General features: G+C 34.3%; 2 protein-coding genes across 4 annotated transcripts; both read right to left on the reverse strand.

Annotated features, from left to right (window-relative positions):
* Positions 1–891: 891 nt before the first annotated feature.
* On the reverse strand, positions 892–15,806 carry LOC148944487 (uncharacterized). 3 transcript variants are annotated; one of them, XM_089099805.1, is made up of 3 exons: positions 15,714–15,806; positions 4,783–5,354; positions 892–2,178 (listed from the first exon to the last, which is right to left on the reverse strand). In XM_089099805.1, exons 2-3 carry the CDS (start codon positions 5,267–5,269, stop codon positions 971–973), a joined length of 1,695 nt encoding a protein of 564 aa, XP_088955931.1. In that variant the 5' UTR covers positions 5,270–5,354; positions 15,714–15,806; the 3' UTR covers positions 892–970. The 3 variants fall into 3 exon arrangements, with proteins under 3 accessions (XP_088955931.1, XP_088955933.1, XP_088955932.1); XM_089099807.1 differs by having other exon boundaries at positions 4,783–5,329; positions 15,714–15,798; XM_089099806.1 differs by lacking the exon at positions 15,714–15,806 and adding an exon at positions 7,083–7,101.
* Positions 11,064–11,849, reverse strand: LOC148944488 (uncharacterized). The gene has a single exon (XM_089099939.1). It carries the CDS (start codon positions 11,847–11,849, stop codon positions 11,064–11,066), a length of 786 nt encoding a protein of 261 aa, XP_088956065.1.
* Positions 15,807–16,120: the final 314 nt, after the last annotated feature.

Here is a 16,120-nt window from a genome sequence, read left to right on the forward strand (position 1 = left end):
AACATTGCTTAGTGGGAGATTCTCTGAAAGGTGGGTTGTATGGCTGGAGCTTTAAGCTGGGACACGACCAGAGACCCCTTTCGACATTGTTGTTTTTTAGGTTTTGACATCTCGATTATTTTTTTTTTATTATTCTGCGTATAAATCATGATATTTGCATAATGAGGCTGCTTTTAACCACAAAAAAAAATATTGAAACCAAGAGCCTGCCTAGTATATTTGGAAAGTGTAAGAGACAAAATATTTTAATTATAAATGTACTTATGTCCTTTATAACTTAGCATTGGTGTTTTATGTTTTATGTCTGAATAATCTGGGCTTTGATATGTTGGCTGAATTTGCAGTGTTTGATCTTAATGCACCCCAAATTGCTTCGGTGCTTGAAAAAGAAATATGACCTATTGATTTATTTTGTTGTTATAGAACTTCTAGTTATAATAAGTCGATCTTGGAAATTGACCGTTTCAGTGCGATGTATAGCCCCAGCCGCTATATCAGATGTAAAATATCCTTCGCTGGTTACCTAATCTAGAATAATGTCCACGGAATTCGGGAATAGTCTGGAATTCGGGACACGGAATCCCACCGATTTTTTATTGTAAACTTGCGTTGTTTTAAATTTTCTTTATAAAAAAACATAGTTCTTCAAACATTAAAACGAAGGGCAGATTGATAGAAGAAAAAGGTAGAAATAGAGAGTACGCAAAAAGTAGGGCCCCAAACTCTGAGTTTTTTTTTGTTTTTTTTTTTTTAAGCATTCAAACGCCAATTATTTCAATAGTCACATTAATCATAATTTGGCCTTACAAGGTTTCTTTTCTAAAATTTTACAAAACCACAGATCATACAAGAACTAATATAATCATTTGGAGACTCAGTTTAAAACAAATATTCATTTTTACTCTTTATACGAAAGCTTAAAAAAATTGGATTTAAATCACATAATTTCAACATTTCACTTTGATAAAAATTAAATTTCACTTTGCAATAAAGCTAGCGAAGGTGATGTAATCGGGCGGGGTAAATCTATGCGTGTTACAGTTGGTTTCTCACCTATATTAATTACATAAACAGTTGCCACGTCTTCAACAAGTAAAAAAACAGTTTTATACCAATATAGTACTTCAACTCTGCCTTGGAGAGTTTGCTTGGAGTGAATGTTTTCATCCAACTGTACTTGGGTCTCGCTGCTTAAATACCCAGATGTAAGGTTAAATGTCATTAACTTTACTGATAGCGATTCGGCTCCTTTTGACTTTTTCACAATAAGCAGTTCATTTCTTTCACCTTCGCATAATGTTAATACTGTTGTACTGACAAATATCTTTTTCCATCCTTTCTCATAAAGGGCATAAATTGACTGACTCAAATCGGTAGATGTCAGATAGAACAGTCTCCCATGTGCTGTATAAAAAGAATCAGCTGTGGCAGGTAATTCGTATTCGGGCATATGAGCAGTCAGGTTATCAATCGGTATTAGAATCACCTTTTGAATGCTTCTGTTCATATCAATTGATCTCTTTTTTATCATCAAAACTGATAATGTGGTACCAACGCTTTCAACAAACTCGTTCTGATCCTGCGCTTGGTACATACCTTTTAAATCACGTGATAGAATTTTTAAGAGTTGATTGGGTGAAATTGATCCGAAAAATGTTCGCCATCTTCTATTTGTTATGTCGTAAACAAGCCAATCAGTACCGCGAAGGAGTAAAAGATCTTTTGAAGGAAAAGACGCCACTTGTAATAAGTCAATCTTTCTTGGTGGAACTAAGTTTGTATGCTTTCCTGTTATTAGATCACGTGTGTATATTTCTGGGGTATCACTACTCACTAATCCAATGACATGCGGGTTTATAACTCTGCGTTTTTTTGTGTCAACATCTGCTATTTTCACTGTTTTTAGAGCATTGCGTAGAATATACTCTCGAACCTCCAAATTGTCTTTAATGATGGATTGTTCTAATAAGTAGCTTAAAATATAATCACGACTAAGACTGGTGAATTTCACATGCCGCAACAGAGTGATAAGATGGTCTACTCTTTCTTCTCGACATTCCACCCAAGAAAGGATGGATTCAATAATCTTTTCTTCTCCATGACTGTGCATCAATGGTAGAGATACCAGTTCTTCCATTAAAACCGCTGGTAAGATGTTCAGACGGGAGTAACCAATTTCTATAAGAGAACAAAGGTAAAAAGGAAAGCTTTGATTGGTCAAAACTCGAAATTTGAAAATTATAGCTATTTTTGTACTTTAAGTCTATGTTGTTCGTACAAAAAGCAAAATAAATTATAAGAGGAACAAGCTGAAGGTATTTATCTTAAATGATACGAAGTGGGTTTTATGGTTAACTTTTAAGATGAAAAAAAAAATTAAATCTGGAAAAAAAATGTGTTCTGTCTGGCACAGGCACAATGCAGACAACCTAGTCAAGAAATGGTACTGTTCTCTTGTAGCGCCTAGGTTTAGTTCTTCATCTAAGTAGAACATGTTTCTTTGACTAAGCCCAATGAAATATCACAAGATATGATAAAAATATAATACTTTAGAAACTTTATAATACTTTAGAAACAAATTTGGGCTATATATTTGTACATTAGGGGGGTGGGGTTAATGTATAGCGAGTCTGCATGCAAAATATGGTAGGTACAGTTATTCTGCACATTATGAAGTAAGAATTGTTTTCCAACTTCACACTGTCCAAATACTTTACCTCCCCCCCCCTACTGTGCAAACATAAAGTCCAAATTATATATTTCACATCTATTCTGTCACTTGCCTTTGTCATGTGTCACGCTAAGCTGGAAGAAACTAACGAAGGAATCGGTTCTACAGTGTGTCAATGGATGAAGAACTTAACATAGGCGCTATAACAGAACAGTACCAAGAAAGACATTAACGTGACTTATTTTGTTGATGTTGAAAGAAAAGCTTTTTTTCTGAGACTGACTTAAAGAAACAAGCTTGAATTTCCTAAGGATTTAATCCCATAGGAAGGTTATATAAAGAAGGACAAGAACCGTTGCATCGAAATGTTGAATTTCATCCCTCGAACACATATCCACAAGTACCTGAAAGCAATTTTCTACCTCTGAACTTTAAAATCCAAAGAAAATAATTTTCATCTCAGATGATGCTGTTTTTCTCTATCAATTTATTTATCTTCATTTACTTATATACATACAATTTTTCGTCGGTCAGCGTACAAAAACGCTGTACAAATATGTAAAAATTTATGACAGGTCATCTAAACTTTGAGTTTTTGATCTAAAACACTGTGCAATTAATGAATCGTTATGATTAGCATTTTCGATTTGCACTGCCAAAATTTATAATTAAAAAAAAAATAAAAAAAAAAAAAAATGAACCAAGCTTGAAAACTAGGAAATATCTTGAACTGACGTTGAATTGAATGGAGAATTCCTCGAAAAATTCGACCAATGGATAGAATGAATGGGGAATCCGCATAAAAAATGATCAGTTGATATGACCATGTCGACGTTAACGCGTCTACCGTGGTAGTGCCATATCTGAAGGTTGTCATTTAAGATTTAGAGCTTTGCAAAGGCCGACTTTAATCATAAGAATAACTTGATTTTAACTTCATTTGCTAGGGTGTCATAAATGCTATTTTTTAAACTCAACCTCTCATCACTCATGACGTTTTCCAAATATTTTATTTTTTTATTTTCCGGAAATACTAAACAATCAAACAAACTAAGGCTGGCGAAGAATTTGCTTTCAAAATTTAAAATCTTTTTACGTAAGTGTCAACATTGAGGGGTGGAAAACAACCCCTTGAATCCGGCTCAGGCAGACAAAAGCTTGAAAGCGTTCAGCAAAATTCTTTAATATTTAGTTCTACTGTATTTAAACGTAATGAATCTAAAATGGTGAGCCCCGGCCCCTCTCGAAAAGTGCTATTTTACGGCTATAGCAGCCTTTTTATGCTCTTGCTAAAATGTTTGGAAAGAGCTCGAGACCCATCAAAATGATGCTAAAAACAAGCAGCAAAACACAATAGGCTGCTAAAAAAAAAACTGCTAGAGATGAAGAATCATTTATTACTAAAAATATAATAAAATAAGATATGTCCTTCTTTTTTAGCACAAATTTCCTTTTTTCCAATGCAAAAAAAAAGCCAAGCAGAGATTAATAAAAATACGACGTGTTCATCCGGCTTGAGAACTTTTGAACCAATAAACGAGCCAATATAAATTACAGGCTGAAAATAACGAGGTTAAATTTAAAATTGGTTGGAGTTTTCGTTGGTCTCTCCGTGGTTCATTCTCGAATGTCCTTCTCCGTAATTACTAGTTCGTTGCTTAAATTATGATCAAACCAAAATATAGATACTTTCAAAAAATAAAGATCAAAGAAGTCAGTGAAATAAAGAAAACGTTGATAATAATGCGACTATTATTAGTACCAATCAGCACTCAGAATATTTTTGACCACTTAGTACCATTTCTCAATTAGAAGGTAATAATAAAAAAGAAATTAAGCCAATACAAAAGGGGCAAGGAGCTGAAAGAAGATAGTTGTTCCAAAATAAATATGTGTTCTCTATGAACAAGGTGAAAGTAACCGTCGCTTCGATAATAGTAATTAAATAGGGAGGAAGAGTTTGAGAGGAGAAAGAGAGTCAGTATACCCGAATCATTGTTGACACTGATTAAATGGGGAGGAAATTTTTGAAAGGAAAATTGTAGAAGTTTCATTGTTTTTCATAAGAACGAGTGACTACCGCCAAGTAAGATTGGCTAAATACTTCTTACCTTTAAAGTTGCTCGTGATTGCAGCCAGTGCATATTCTTTCAACTGACTGTCTAAGTATGAGTGTCCGATGATTAAAGCTCTGACAGAATCGAGATTTCTCATTAAAACTAACTCGACACATAAATCTGTAACCCCTTGCACTTCGTACATATAACTAGCTTCAAGGACATTCCAAATAGTTTGATCAGTAACAGTTCCTTCACCAGAATAAATAAACTTTAATATTGTTTCTATTGTTTCGTCGTCAATATCACTCATCTCGATTGCCCCTTCATTCAGTGCACCGTTAGAAAAAGCCTTTAAGAAGAAAGGACTGCAAGCAGCTAGAACGACTTTGTGAGCAAAAAATTCACGGGTTTTTGTATTAAGGCGGAGGTCGCAGAATTCGCCGGCTCTCGCAAAATCATAAATGGTCCTTGTCAGTTGTCGATAATGATTCGAAATTTTCAAATGCTCCTCGAAGACACTACTGGTCAAATTCGGCATACTTTGGACTAAAGTGAATATTCGCAGATTTAGTTGGAGGTTGCTGAAGGTTGTCGAGGACTATAAATACAAGTTTGAGCTTTTTCTGAAAAAAAAAGAAACATCATCGATCCCATTAAAAAGCACTATGTAGTTTCAAAAGGATTATTTGATTTTTTTTTTATTTTAATCATTCTAATTTTTTAATTTTAAATAAGAATAACTTGACTCACACTTTACAAAAACTTAAATAGTAGCCTATAAAGTTCACTCTCTAGATTTTGAAAATTTGCTATTTCTGAATAAATAATTTTGTAATCTTGTTTTAAATTGCCCCACAGTATATCCAAGTCATCAAACTGCTGGCACATCCTCAAACCTGTTGTAAACTTAGTCTTCCATTCTGGAAAAAAATTGCGTTCTGTTAGCAGGAGCACACCTGTACATCACCTTATTGTCGTTATACTGTTGACCCTGTCAGAAGGCAAACTAAATATATCCGTCGAACAAACAACAGTGGCAATTCAAAAAGAAGGTTCAATGCGGGTTTGGATTCTAATGGACGAATCTTTTACTGGGAAAATATAGAAAACTTTTTTGTGTTTTAGTCCTTACAAAGCTTTACAATTATTTTTTTTAATGATGTCAAATATTAAATATTCTGGAACATCCCTGTGAATCGACTAATAGATCATGACCGTCATGATGCTAAAAGACCATCAAGTGCTTTCATACTAAAAGTTAAGAAACGTAAAAAGAGAACATAACTCAAATGGGCACTGGACGGCTTTACTGATCATAAAAGTGCAAATGATGCTATGGTCTTTAGAAGGCTTAGGTGACGTTAGCCTTAATCCTGTTAATGGTAATTTCTGGTCGTTTTAAGCTTTGAATGTTTATTGGACTTTATTTCTGGTCGTGTTTGGCATAATCTAGCTCGTTACTTTTTTTGAAATTTTTTTTTTTGGAAAAAGTTTTTCAAATCAATATCTGTTCTTTTTTATTTAACATTGTTATTTTGCTAGTTTATAAAAAGAATATTCGGGAAGTTTCTTCGGTTTTTATTCTTAGGAATTAAAATTTTGGTTTGCTGTTTGTAGTTGATACAAAATTTTGCAACAAATTTTAATAACAGATTTACTGTTGAACTTGGATGGATAGGGAGGGGAATTTTATTCTAATAAATCGATTGAAAACCTGCATAAGTTTTGGCCTTCTGCAACGCTGAAGCCATGCTGATTCTCGTTTTGCTACAAACCTTGAATATAGACGAATATTTTCCAAACATTTCATCCTAAGAATCTTATTGTGTTATATTTTGTTTTGACTGCTTGTTTGTTTAAAAGAATGCATTTTAAGCTAATTTATAAAAAGAAAGGTTCGGATTCGTTTTAAAAAAATAAAAATGGGACGTCAAGAATCAGTGCATCCAGATATTTCCAGTTGAGGTCCTCTTGATTCCAAAATTTTAATTGAGGTGTCTGCACGGCCTGAAGTTTTAAGCAGACCAACATGAAAAAAGAATATTTCGAAAAAAGTTTCACTACAACCACATTTTTGTTCAAAAATTTATTGCCCTTGAAAAGCTCCCCTTGGTCCCCCAGTCATAATTTGGCATCTACTCGATCCTTCCCTCCAATATTCCACCAAAATATCAGCTGAATCCCTAAAGCCGTTAATTTATGTCCTTAGCCGTACTAATGTTTTGCACATACGCCATTTTGAGACCCAGGGTGTTCTTAGTGCCTTTTGATTTAGTTCAACTTCCCCTTCACATTCCCTGAAAGTTTCGACCTAATACCTTTAGCCGTTCCTCAGATATTATAAATCTGACCTTTTGACAACCTGGATGGACGTAGTGTCTTTTGCTGTAGCACAACATCTCACTCAACAGCCGCTCCAAAGATATTGCAGAGTTGCAGATATTGCACCTGAATGCAAATAGTGTCTTTTTGATTTTGGTCAACATCATACACAACATATCCCGAAAGTTTCAACTTCCCCTTTTAGCTGTTCTTAAGATACTGCAAATATGCCCTTTAAACAACCTGGATGCAAATAGTGTCTTTTGATTTATCTCAACTTTCTCTGAAAGTGTCTCATACCATCAGCCGTTCCTGAGATATTGAGAAAGTAAGGACCAACATTAAAACTTAAAACGAACATAAATTGTTCTGTATATGAGGAGGGGCTACCCCTTCCTCAATACCTTTCTGTTTACGCTAAAGTTTAGCTTTTTATCCCAGTTCTTTAAGAACAGCTCTTGAAACACAAGGGCCTTTTAAATAGAATAAGAAGATTTTTTTAAAAGTACTAAAGAACTTCAGCCCGAAGAGCAAGCTATTGAGAAGAGGGGAGTCCTCCCTCATATACGGAATAATATCTGTTCGCCTTAAGTTTTAATCTTACTCCTTACTTTCAGTTTAAAAAAAACTTTTTTTTTCTATTTAATGTCACAAACAAGACGTAGCTCTATAAATGCCTAGCAAATATTTGAATAGGGAATGCGTCACACCGCTGTCGTTTCAGAAAAATAGGAAAAGGTTCAAGGAGGATAGATTCATATGAAAATAAAAATTCAAGTTAAAAAGCAAGAAAACAAAGCATCAATTACCGTCTTTGGACAATGCTATTATACCACAAATACAAAGATTTAACCAAGACGAGAACAAAAGAGATGATTTAAGGAAGGTCGGGTTAGGTGAGGCAAGTAAAATTATCAGATTTGTTCTTGTTTTTTAATATTTATCCAAATTATTCCTAAAATTAAAAATATCAAACCAGTTAACATGACATTTCAGTAGAAAAGGTTATATGAAAAAGATAAGATAAGAAAAAGATAAAATAATTACTAGAAAAAAAGTTGTCGATAAAAATGTTTCTTGATGCTCATTAAAACTTAAATTGTAAAATATATTCTAAACTAATTTTGAATTGGATTACCACAGCCAATAGTTTTGGCAAAGGATCCTTCCAAGCGAGAGAAGGCCCCAAAAAGATACAAAGTGAACTTCTGCTCCTAACTATGTGGGTTTTCCTGTGCTTCCTCCAGTTCCCTACATCTCCTCTGTTTCTGTATTAGTTTGGAAATTTCAGAACATGGTAATTATATGAATTATATGAAAAGCTTTGAAATATATTGAGGCCTCAAGGAGAAGAGCATGGAATAAAAGCTCCTCCCCATGAGTGCTATAAGAAACATCCCGGGGGGGGGGTGCTACCACGGTGTTTGTTTCAATCAGGGTCTCAATGGGATATTTTTCATTTTCCTATATTTATAGAAATATTAATGTCTTCATGTTTCCCGAGGGGGCCATTATTTCCGGTCCCTCCACCAATGGTTCTAATACCACCTCCTTTTCTGTGCAGATCTTCATTGCAGCTCAAAACCATTGTTAGCAATTGTTTCAGATCAAACGCTTTAGTTTAAAATGGTTAAAAATTTGGGTCGGACCATTTTTGCTTATCCTTTACCAATGTGAAATCATCCTTTTCAGGAGAAACACGCAATTTATTGTTTCTTAGTACGGTTGAGATGTCTATAAAATCTTTCTCGGGTACATTGTATTCGGTTACATGATTTCCTTCAAGAGTGTACCTTGTACTGGGAGTGTTTATCGCTTTTTTTAAGTTTAAACTGCTACTACTAACAACTCATTACAGCGGCAGTAGGCCTAAGGCCAACAGAGCTGTTTATGTTCCTTTGCGAACCCAATCTGTTTAAAGCTTCATTCTTTGCTCTCTCCCATGGAGTTTTTAGTTTACTTTAAGGCCATTCTTATGACTTTTTTCATCCCGCTCAGGGACGACCTGGTTTTCGTTTGGCCCATTATAAGAATCATTCTAAGAATTATGTTTTGTTATATTTTGTTAGACTGGTAGTTTTTTCGTTTTTTTTTTTTTTAATAAATGAATTTTGAGCTAATTTATTAAGAAGTTCTGATTTTTGTTTAAAAAAAATAGTAAATTAGGACGTCAAGGATCAACGTAACCAGCTTCCTTGATGAGCTCCCCTTGGCCTAACCTAAGTCAAAATTCTCTCACAGTTTCATCGGGGTCCCTTAAGCGGTTAATTTGTACCCTTAGCCGTTTCTGAGATTTTGCAGATACACTGTTTTGACAACCTGGATGAATATAATTTCTTTGGATTGAATTCAGCATCCCCCTCAGTATTCCCTGAAGGTGCTAACTTATACACTTAGTCGTTCCTGAGATATTAGATATATGCCTTTTTGACAACCTGGATGCATAGTGTCTTTTAATTTACTTCAATCTCCCCCTCAACGTCCTTGAAAATTTCCACTTCATACCCTTAGCTGCTCCTGAGCTATTGCATAAATGCTATTTTCACCACCATGATGCACCTAGTGTCTTCTGATTTAGTTCAATATCCCTCTTGCCGTTCCCTGAAAATTTCAAATTGATACCCTTACATGATCCAGAAATATTGAAAATACGTTTTTTCTGTGACCTTGATGTACATAGTGCCTTTTGATTTTGTTCAGCACCTTCCAGACCATGTTCTGAAATCTTTTAACTTAGTATCCAGCTCCCCCACCCCCACGTCCTTTTTTCCAAATGTATCCGATAAAAATTTTGAGATAGCCTTTTTTTTTTAAGAATAGTTCAAAGATCATATAACAAACCCCTCCCAGGGTCCGGGGGCAGGTGTTGTAAGTTATGCCCTGGGGGCATATATGGTTCTTCTGGAAGGGATGCTCGTATAAACTTCAAAGAGGGCTCTTTGGATTGGAAATTGAACGTTCTAGTTCACTTTTTTAGAGTCAAAACAGATTGGAAGGTACCTAGCCCCCCACGCCCTTTTTTTCTCAAACCCATCTGATAAGAACTTTGAGATAGCCAGTTCAAAGACCATATAAAGAAAACTCCAGGGTCGACACAGCCCCCCAGGGCCCAAAGGTAGGTGCTGTAAGTTATGACCTGGGGGAATATATAGTTTTTATGGAAGGGATGCTCATATAAGCTTCAGAGATGACTCATTTGGTTGGAAATCGACAGTTCTAGATCAGGTTTTTAATGTCAAAAGGGATTGGAGGGCAGCTAGCCCCCCCCCCCCGTGCCCCTTTTTTCCGAATGCATTCTATTAAAATTTTGACATAGCCACTAAGTTAAAAATTGTTCAAAAGTCAGATAACAAAAATTCAGGTGTCGACACAGCGCCCCAGGGCCCGAGGCAGGTGTTGTTAGTTATGCCCTGGGGCATATATGGTTTTTATGAAAGAGATGCTCGTATAAACTTCAGAGAGGGCTCATTTGACTGGAAATAGAAAGTTCGAGTTAGCTTTTTAATAGTCAAAAGAGATCCGAGGGCAACTAGGGCCCTCCCCCCCCCCGTCTTCTTTTTCCAAACCCATCTGATGAAAATTTTGAGGTAGACATTTTGTAAACAAAAAAAAATAGTTCAAAGGTCTTATAAAAAAAAACTCCGGTGTCAATACAACCCCCAGGGCCCGGGGGAAGGCGTTCTAAGTTATGCCCTAAAGGCATGTACGGTTCTTAAGTAATAAGGGTTTTTATTTAAATCAAAAAAATAAATAAATCAACCACCAGAAGCAAACTTGTCTAGGCTATACACCCTTCAAAAAAAAACCTGATATATACATCGGTATCAACAACGTAAAACAATAAATAAATAAAAAAGAAAAGAGAGAAAAAAAAAGCACGGCACAACCTCCTCTAACTTGGTGCAGCTCCTAAAATAAAAAACCAAACTATAACTAATTATCGCCGTTCTCTCACTACCACCCTCACACAACCACAATAAAAAATAACCAAAATACAACTGAGAGACCACTCAAGAGAAAATATACTCACCAAAACACGGTGATTTTAACCTACTCCTAAAACTAGCAATATTTTCTTCGACTAATAATTCATTTGGTAAACTATTATAAAACCCTGGTCCCACATGACGGATAGAGAAGAATGATCTTCGAGTTGAAGCCTGAGGTCGTCTTATCTGGGATGCTGTTCTGGTTGAGTATTCATGGACATTACATCCAGCCACGAACATTTGACCGAAACATTGTGGCAATAATCCACGCTCATATTTAAACAAAAACAAAGCTGAATAAAATTTAGAAAGTCCATGTAAAGGCAGAATATGTCGTTCAACATGTCTCCTTCTCACTGATGCACCTTTTCTATCACCACAAAGCACTCTAACAGCTGAGTTCTGCAACGCAAGAAGCGGAAGTAGATGTGTCGGGAAAGTACTCGACCAAACGGCATTACAGTACAAAAGGTACGGGTGAACAGTAGAAAAATACAAAGACCTTATTACATCACAGGGGAAAAAATTCTTCAGCTTTCTCATAATCCCAACATTCCTTGCAATCTTACTACTTAACAACTCTATATGGGGTTTATAACTTAAACATTCATCTATCAAGACACCAAGGTGCTTGACAGTCTTTAGTCGCTGGATTGAAGTATCAACAAGTCTAAGCTCATTAATCCATGGATAGTAATTGGGGTTTCTTCCGTAAATTAGAAACTGTGACTTATTGTGATTTAACCCCAGTTTGTTAGCTCTAGTCCATTTCCAAATTTGGTTCATACCCGTAATAAGCTTCTCCATAATAAGCAGTTCCGTCTTCGCTGCCACTGTAAAATGCGCATCATCCGCAAATAGCGCAATAATTAACTTTCTGTTGAAATGTATGCTCGTATAAACTTTATAGAGGGCTAATCTGATTGGAAATTGAAAGTTCTAGTTCACTTTTTAAGAGTCAAGAGATTTAAGGGCAACTAGCCTCCCCCCCACGCCCTTTTTCCCCAGATCCATCCGCTACGAATTTTGAGATAGCCAGTTTTTTTCTAAATTGTTCAAAAATTGAATAACAAAATTCCGGTGTTAACACAACCCCCCCCCCCAGGGCCCAGGGGGTAGGATACTCGTATAAACTTCATAGAGGGCTCATTTGATTTGAAGTTGAAAGTTGTAATTCACTTTCTAAGAGAAAAAGTGATCGAAGGGCAGCTAGCCTCTCCCTACACTCCATTTATTTTTTCCCAGAGGCACTTCATATAAAAGGGGTCGTCGTATAAACTTCAGAGAGGGCTCATTTGATTAGAAATAGAAAGTTCTAGTTCACTTTTAAAGAATTAGAAGAGATCGAAGCGCAGTTAGTCCCCCCCACGCCCTTTTTTCAACAAACCTAACCGATCTAAGTTTTGAAAGAGCCATTTTGTTAAAATTAGTTCCACCATTGGATAGTAAAAACTCTGAGGTTGACACAAACCCATTTTTTCACTTTGATATTTTTACTTTGATACCAGTTTTGATACTTTGATGAACATTTTTTTTTTTTTTTATAAAGGGTGATTGTGAAATAAGGAATTTTTAAAAAGTTGAAACTTTTTGCAATCAAAAACGAACAAAAATTAATTTAAAAAGAACTTTCAGAAAAATAAGTTATTCAAAGAAAAGTAAAGGCCATTTTAAACTTAAGCTCAGCAAATACAAATACCTGTTAAAAAATTCAGACTCAAAACGACCAGAAACTACTATTAAAAAGTAAATGAAACCCAAAACGAACAGAAATTAAATAAACAATCATGGCAAAAAACCTACAACAAGTAATAATATAAATGAATAAATAGATCTTAATGCGAGTAATGCTTAGATTGAATATGAAAATCAAGCTTAAAACGAAAAAATTTTTTTTGCTATTGAAGTATAAATGAAACTTAAAACGAACAGAAATTAAAAAAACAATCAATGCAAATAAACATACAATAGACACCAATTTGAAATAATAAATAAATGTGACAACGGTGCACACTTATGTTTTATCTGAAAATTAAGATTGAAACGAACAAAAATCAATTCAAAAAAGAATTTGGGTATCACCTCTTTATCTCACAGTAAAAGTCTAAAACCTACCGCGTAATTGGTACTCTACTGAAAACTATATGCGTGTTGAACAGTCTTGGAAAGTATAAACAACATCAAATTGAATATTTGATGTATAATGATATTAATTTTTGAAAAATCCATCACTTCAAGAATTTATTTGACTGTAATTTTATTTTCAAAGCTGTAAGAACTGGAAAAAAACATTTGTAATATAATTCGTTTTCAGTTAAGCGCCAATGACGCAGTAGGTTTTTGGTTTTTATTTACAGATAAGGAAGGAAGCAGTACCCAAACTCTTGTTTGTAGTGAAACTACCTTCGTCTTGAAGAACTTTAGAAAGAACTAACAAATTAAACTGAATATTTGATGCGTAATCATATTAATTGCTGAAAGCTCATCAGTTCAAAATTCTACTATAATTTTATTGTTTATTTTTAATATTAAGTACAAAAGAAAATATTTGTAATAAAATTGGTTTTCAGTAAAGCACCAATGACACAGTATGTTTTGGACTTTTACAATGAGAGAAGGATACCCAAACTCTTGTTTATAGTGATTTTTGTTGGTTTCAAGCTTGATTTGCATATTCAATTTAAGTTTCACTCGTTTTAAAATTTATTTATTCATTTGCATTAATATATATTTTATGTTTGTTTACATTGATTGTTTATTTGATTTATTTTCGTTTTGAGTTTCATTTATACTTCAATAGCAAAAGAAATGGTTTCGTTTTTAGCTTGATTTTCATATTCAATCCAAGCATTACTCGCTTTAACATCTTTTAATTCATTTATATTATTACTTGTTGTATGTTTTTTGCTATGATTGTTTATTTAATTTCTGTTCGTTTTGGGTTTCATTTATTCTTTAATAGTAATTTCTGGTCGTTTTTAGTTTGAATTTTAAAATGTATTTGTATCTACTTAGCTTAATTTTAAAATGGCCTTTACTTTTCTTTGAAAAACTTGTTTTTTGGAAAGTTTGTTTTAATTCATGAATATAAACAGGGATAGGACATAACGCTGCTTAACTCCTGATCTCGCATCGAACCAACTGCTAATGAAACTTCCTACTCTTGCCACAGGAATATTATTGTCATACACAAATCTCTCCAATGTACTTATCTTTTATACATGCTGTAATTGTAAGGAAATAATATGAAAACGGGTAAAATCTTTCAAGAAGACAGTGCAAAATAGTAAACAAAATTTTTAAAACAAAAATAATAATAAAAGCCTGAGTATTTCGGCTTCAACAAGTAGCATGACATGTTTGTGCTTTGATGCTTTACCATATTAGATTTGTCTAAATGCGAGTTTTCCTTTCGTTTTTCTTTTTGTATTTTGTATAGCGTCTGTTGCGTTTTTCTTTAAAGGTTTTGTTTAGGCTTTTTTCTGTTGATAATGGCTTCTAGATGTTGAAATGTTCAGAGTTCTATTATTTTTCTATTAAAGTTTTATTTATTAATTTTCACAGATTTGGCCCGTTTTTAATATATTTTTATTCTGATTGTAAATAGAAAGGCGGTGTTGTCTAGCAAAATATCTACGAATATAATATTGAATGATCTACCAGTTCATAATTTATAACACTGAGGACTAAAGGGGGCCTAATGGTTCAGACACTGCTAAGTTACTAATGTCAGTGTAGGAATTTAGTCAACACATTGTTTTCCTTTCGTCGTCACACTGTTCTTCCCTACTTTATCTACAGCATCTTTAGTCTATTAAGTATCATCATGCCAAGTAATTTACTTCCTACATAAATCAAGCTAATACCTCTAATGACTGCACTGACTCTTTTATTGGAGTTTTCTGCCTGAAATAACATCCGTTAAACACTAGGCATGCCTTGAGTCATGACCTAAATATGAATTTAGTAGGCCCAATAGAGATGGTTCCACTTTTTCCCCATTTTTTGGGGTTGGAAGATTTCTAAATGCTCACAGAAACTGTACCTCTTTGTCACAATTTGCATCGAAAAAGGTATGCGACGCACTTTGGAGAAGATGGTAGGGATCTAGACTTCTTCTTCAATAACAGAATAGCTTATCTCTGTCCTATGGAAATAGTTTTGTTTGTTATCTGGATCGTGCGAAGTTTTCAACTTCTTGAATCAATTCTGAAGAAAAATCTGGCTTCGCTACTGTAAAAGCCAAAAATTTAACTTAAATTTCAGAATTTTAGACCAAGGAGTTAAAGCCCCACGTATACCATAGATCCAATTGTTGATACCGAGAACTACGCAGTTTCTGAAGTTTATTCCAGTAATCGCTTCTCCAATCTAGAAATTTGTACACCATCATGAAAAGATCATTGGGCGTATTTGTATCAAAAATTTCTGTATTAACTAAAAAACAAATAACAATCTGAATTCAGGAGAAAAGAATTTTCATTTTTTTACTGAACAAACTACCTATGGATGAGCAAAGACTAAAGCGATAAGGTACATTTTGACCCTCGGCGAAATGGAGGGGAACCCTTCAGTGCACTATATGTTATTTCTCTTACGATGCAGTATCTTATGCTACATATAACATTCCATAAATGTTACAATCCTGGTGAATAGAAGGAAGTTACTTACTTATTTCTCAGTGGAAAGTTCATATGCTTATCACACGTTTGCATATATATGAAAACTAATCAAATAAAACCGCACCTAAGATTACATTATCGGTAAGATAGCTTACATCCCTAATTCATAATGGAAACTGATAAGATTTGTGATAAATATAATGTTATTTATTAAAAATATAAACAAGTGTTAATTTACAAAAAGATGTCACTCGGTACAATTTGTACAAACTGTTAACAACACACACAGGGGAAATAATATTAAACAACAATAAATGATTATGATCACGCTCAATTTCAGGTTAAAGCAGTAACAAAAATATTTGGAATTTAAGAACTTGAATTTGGAAGACACTGGAATTTGACATAGAAGCTTTGTGGTGAACAGTCGCCTTCTGGGCAAACTTTCTTTTATAG

This window comes from Artemia sp. Qi Xiang Cuo, chromosome 14, assembly GCF_049724085.1.
Source record: "Artemia sp. Qi Xiang Cuo chromosome 14, ASM4972408v1, whole genome shotgun sequence".
Classification (NCBI taxonomy): Eukaryota; Metazoa; Arthropoda; class Branchiopoda; order Anostraca; family Artemiidae; genus Artemia; species Artemia sp. Qi Xiang Cuo.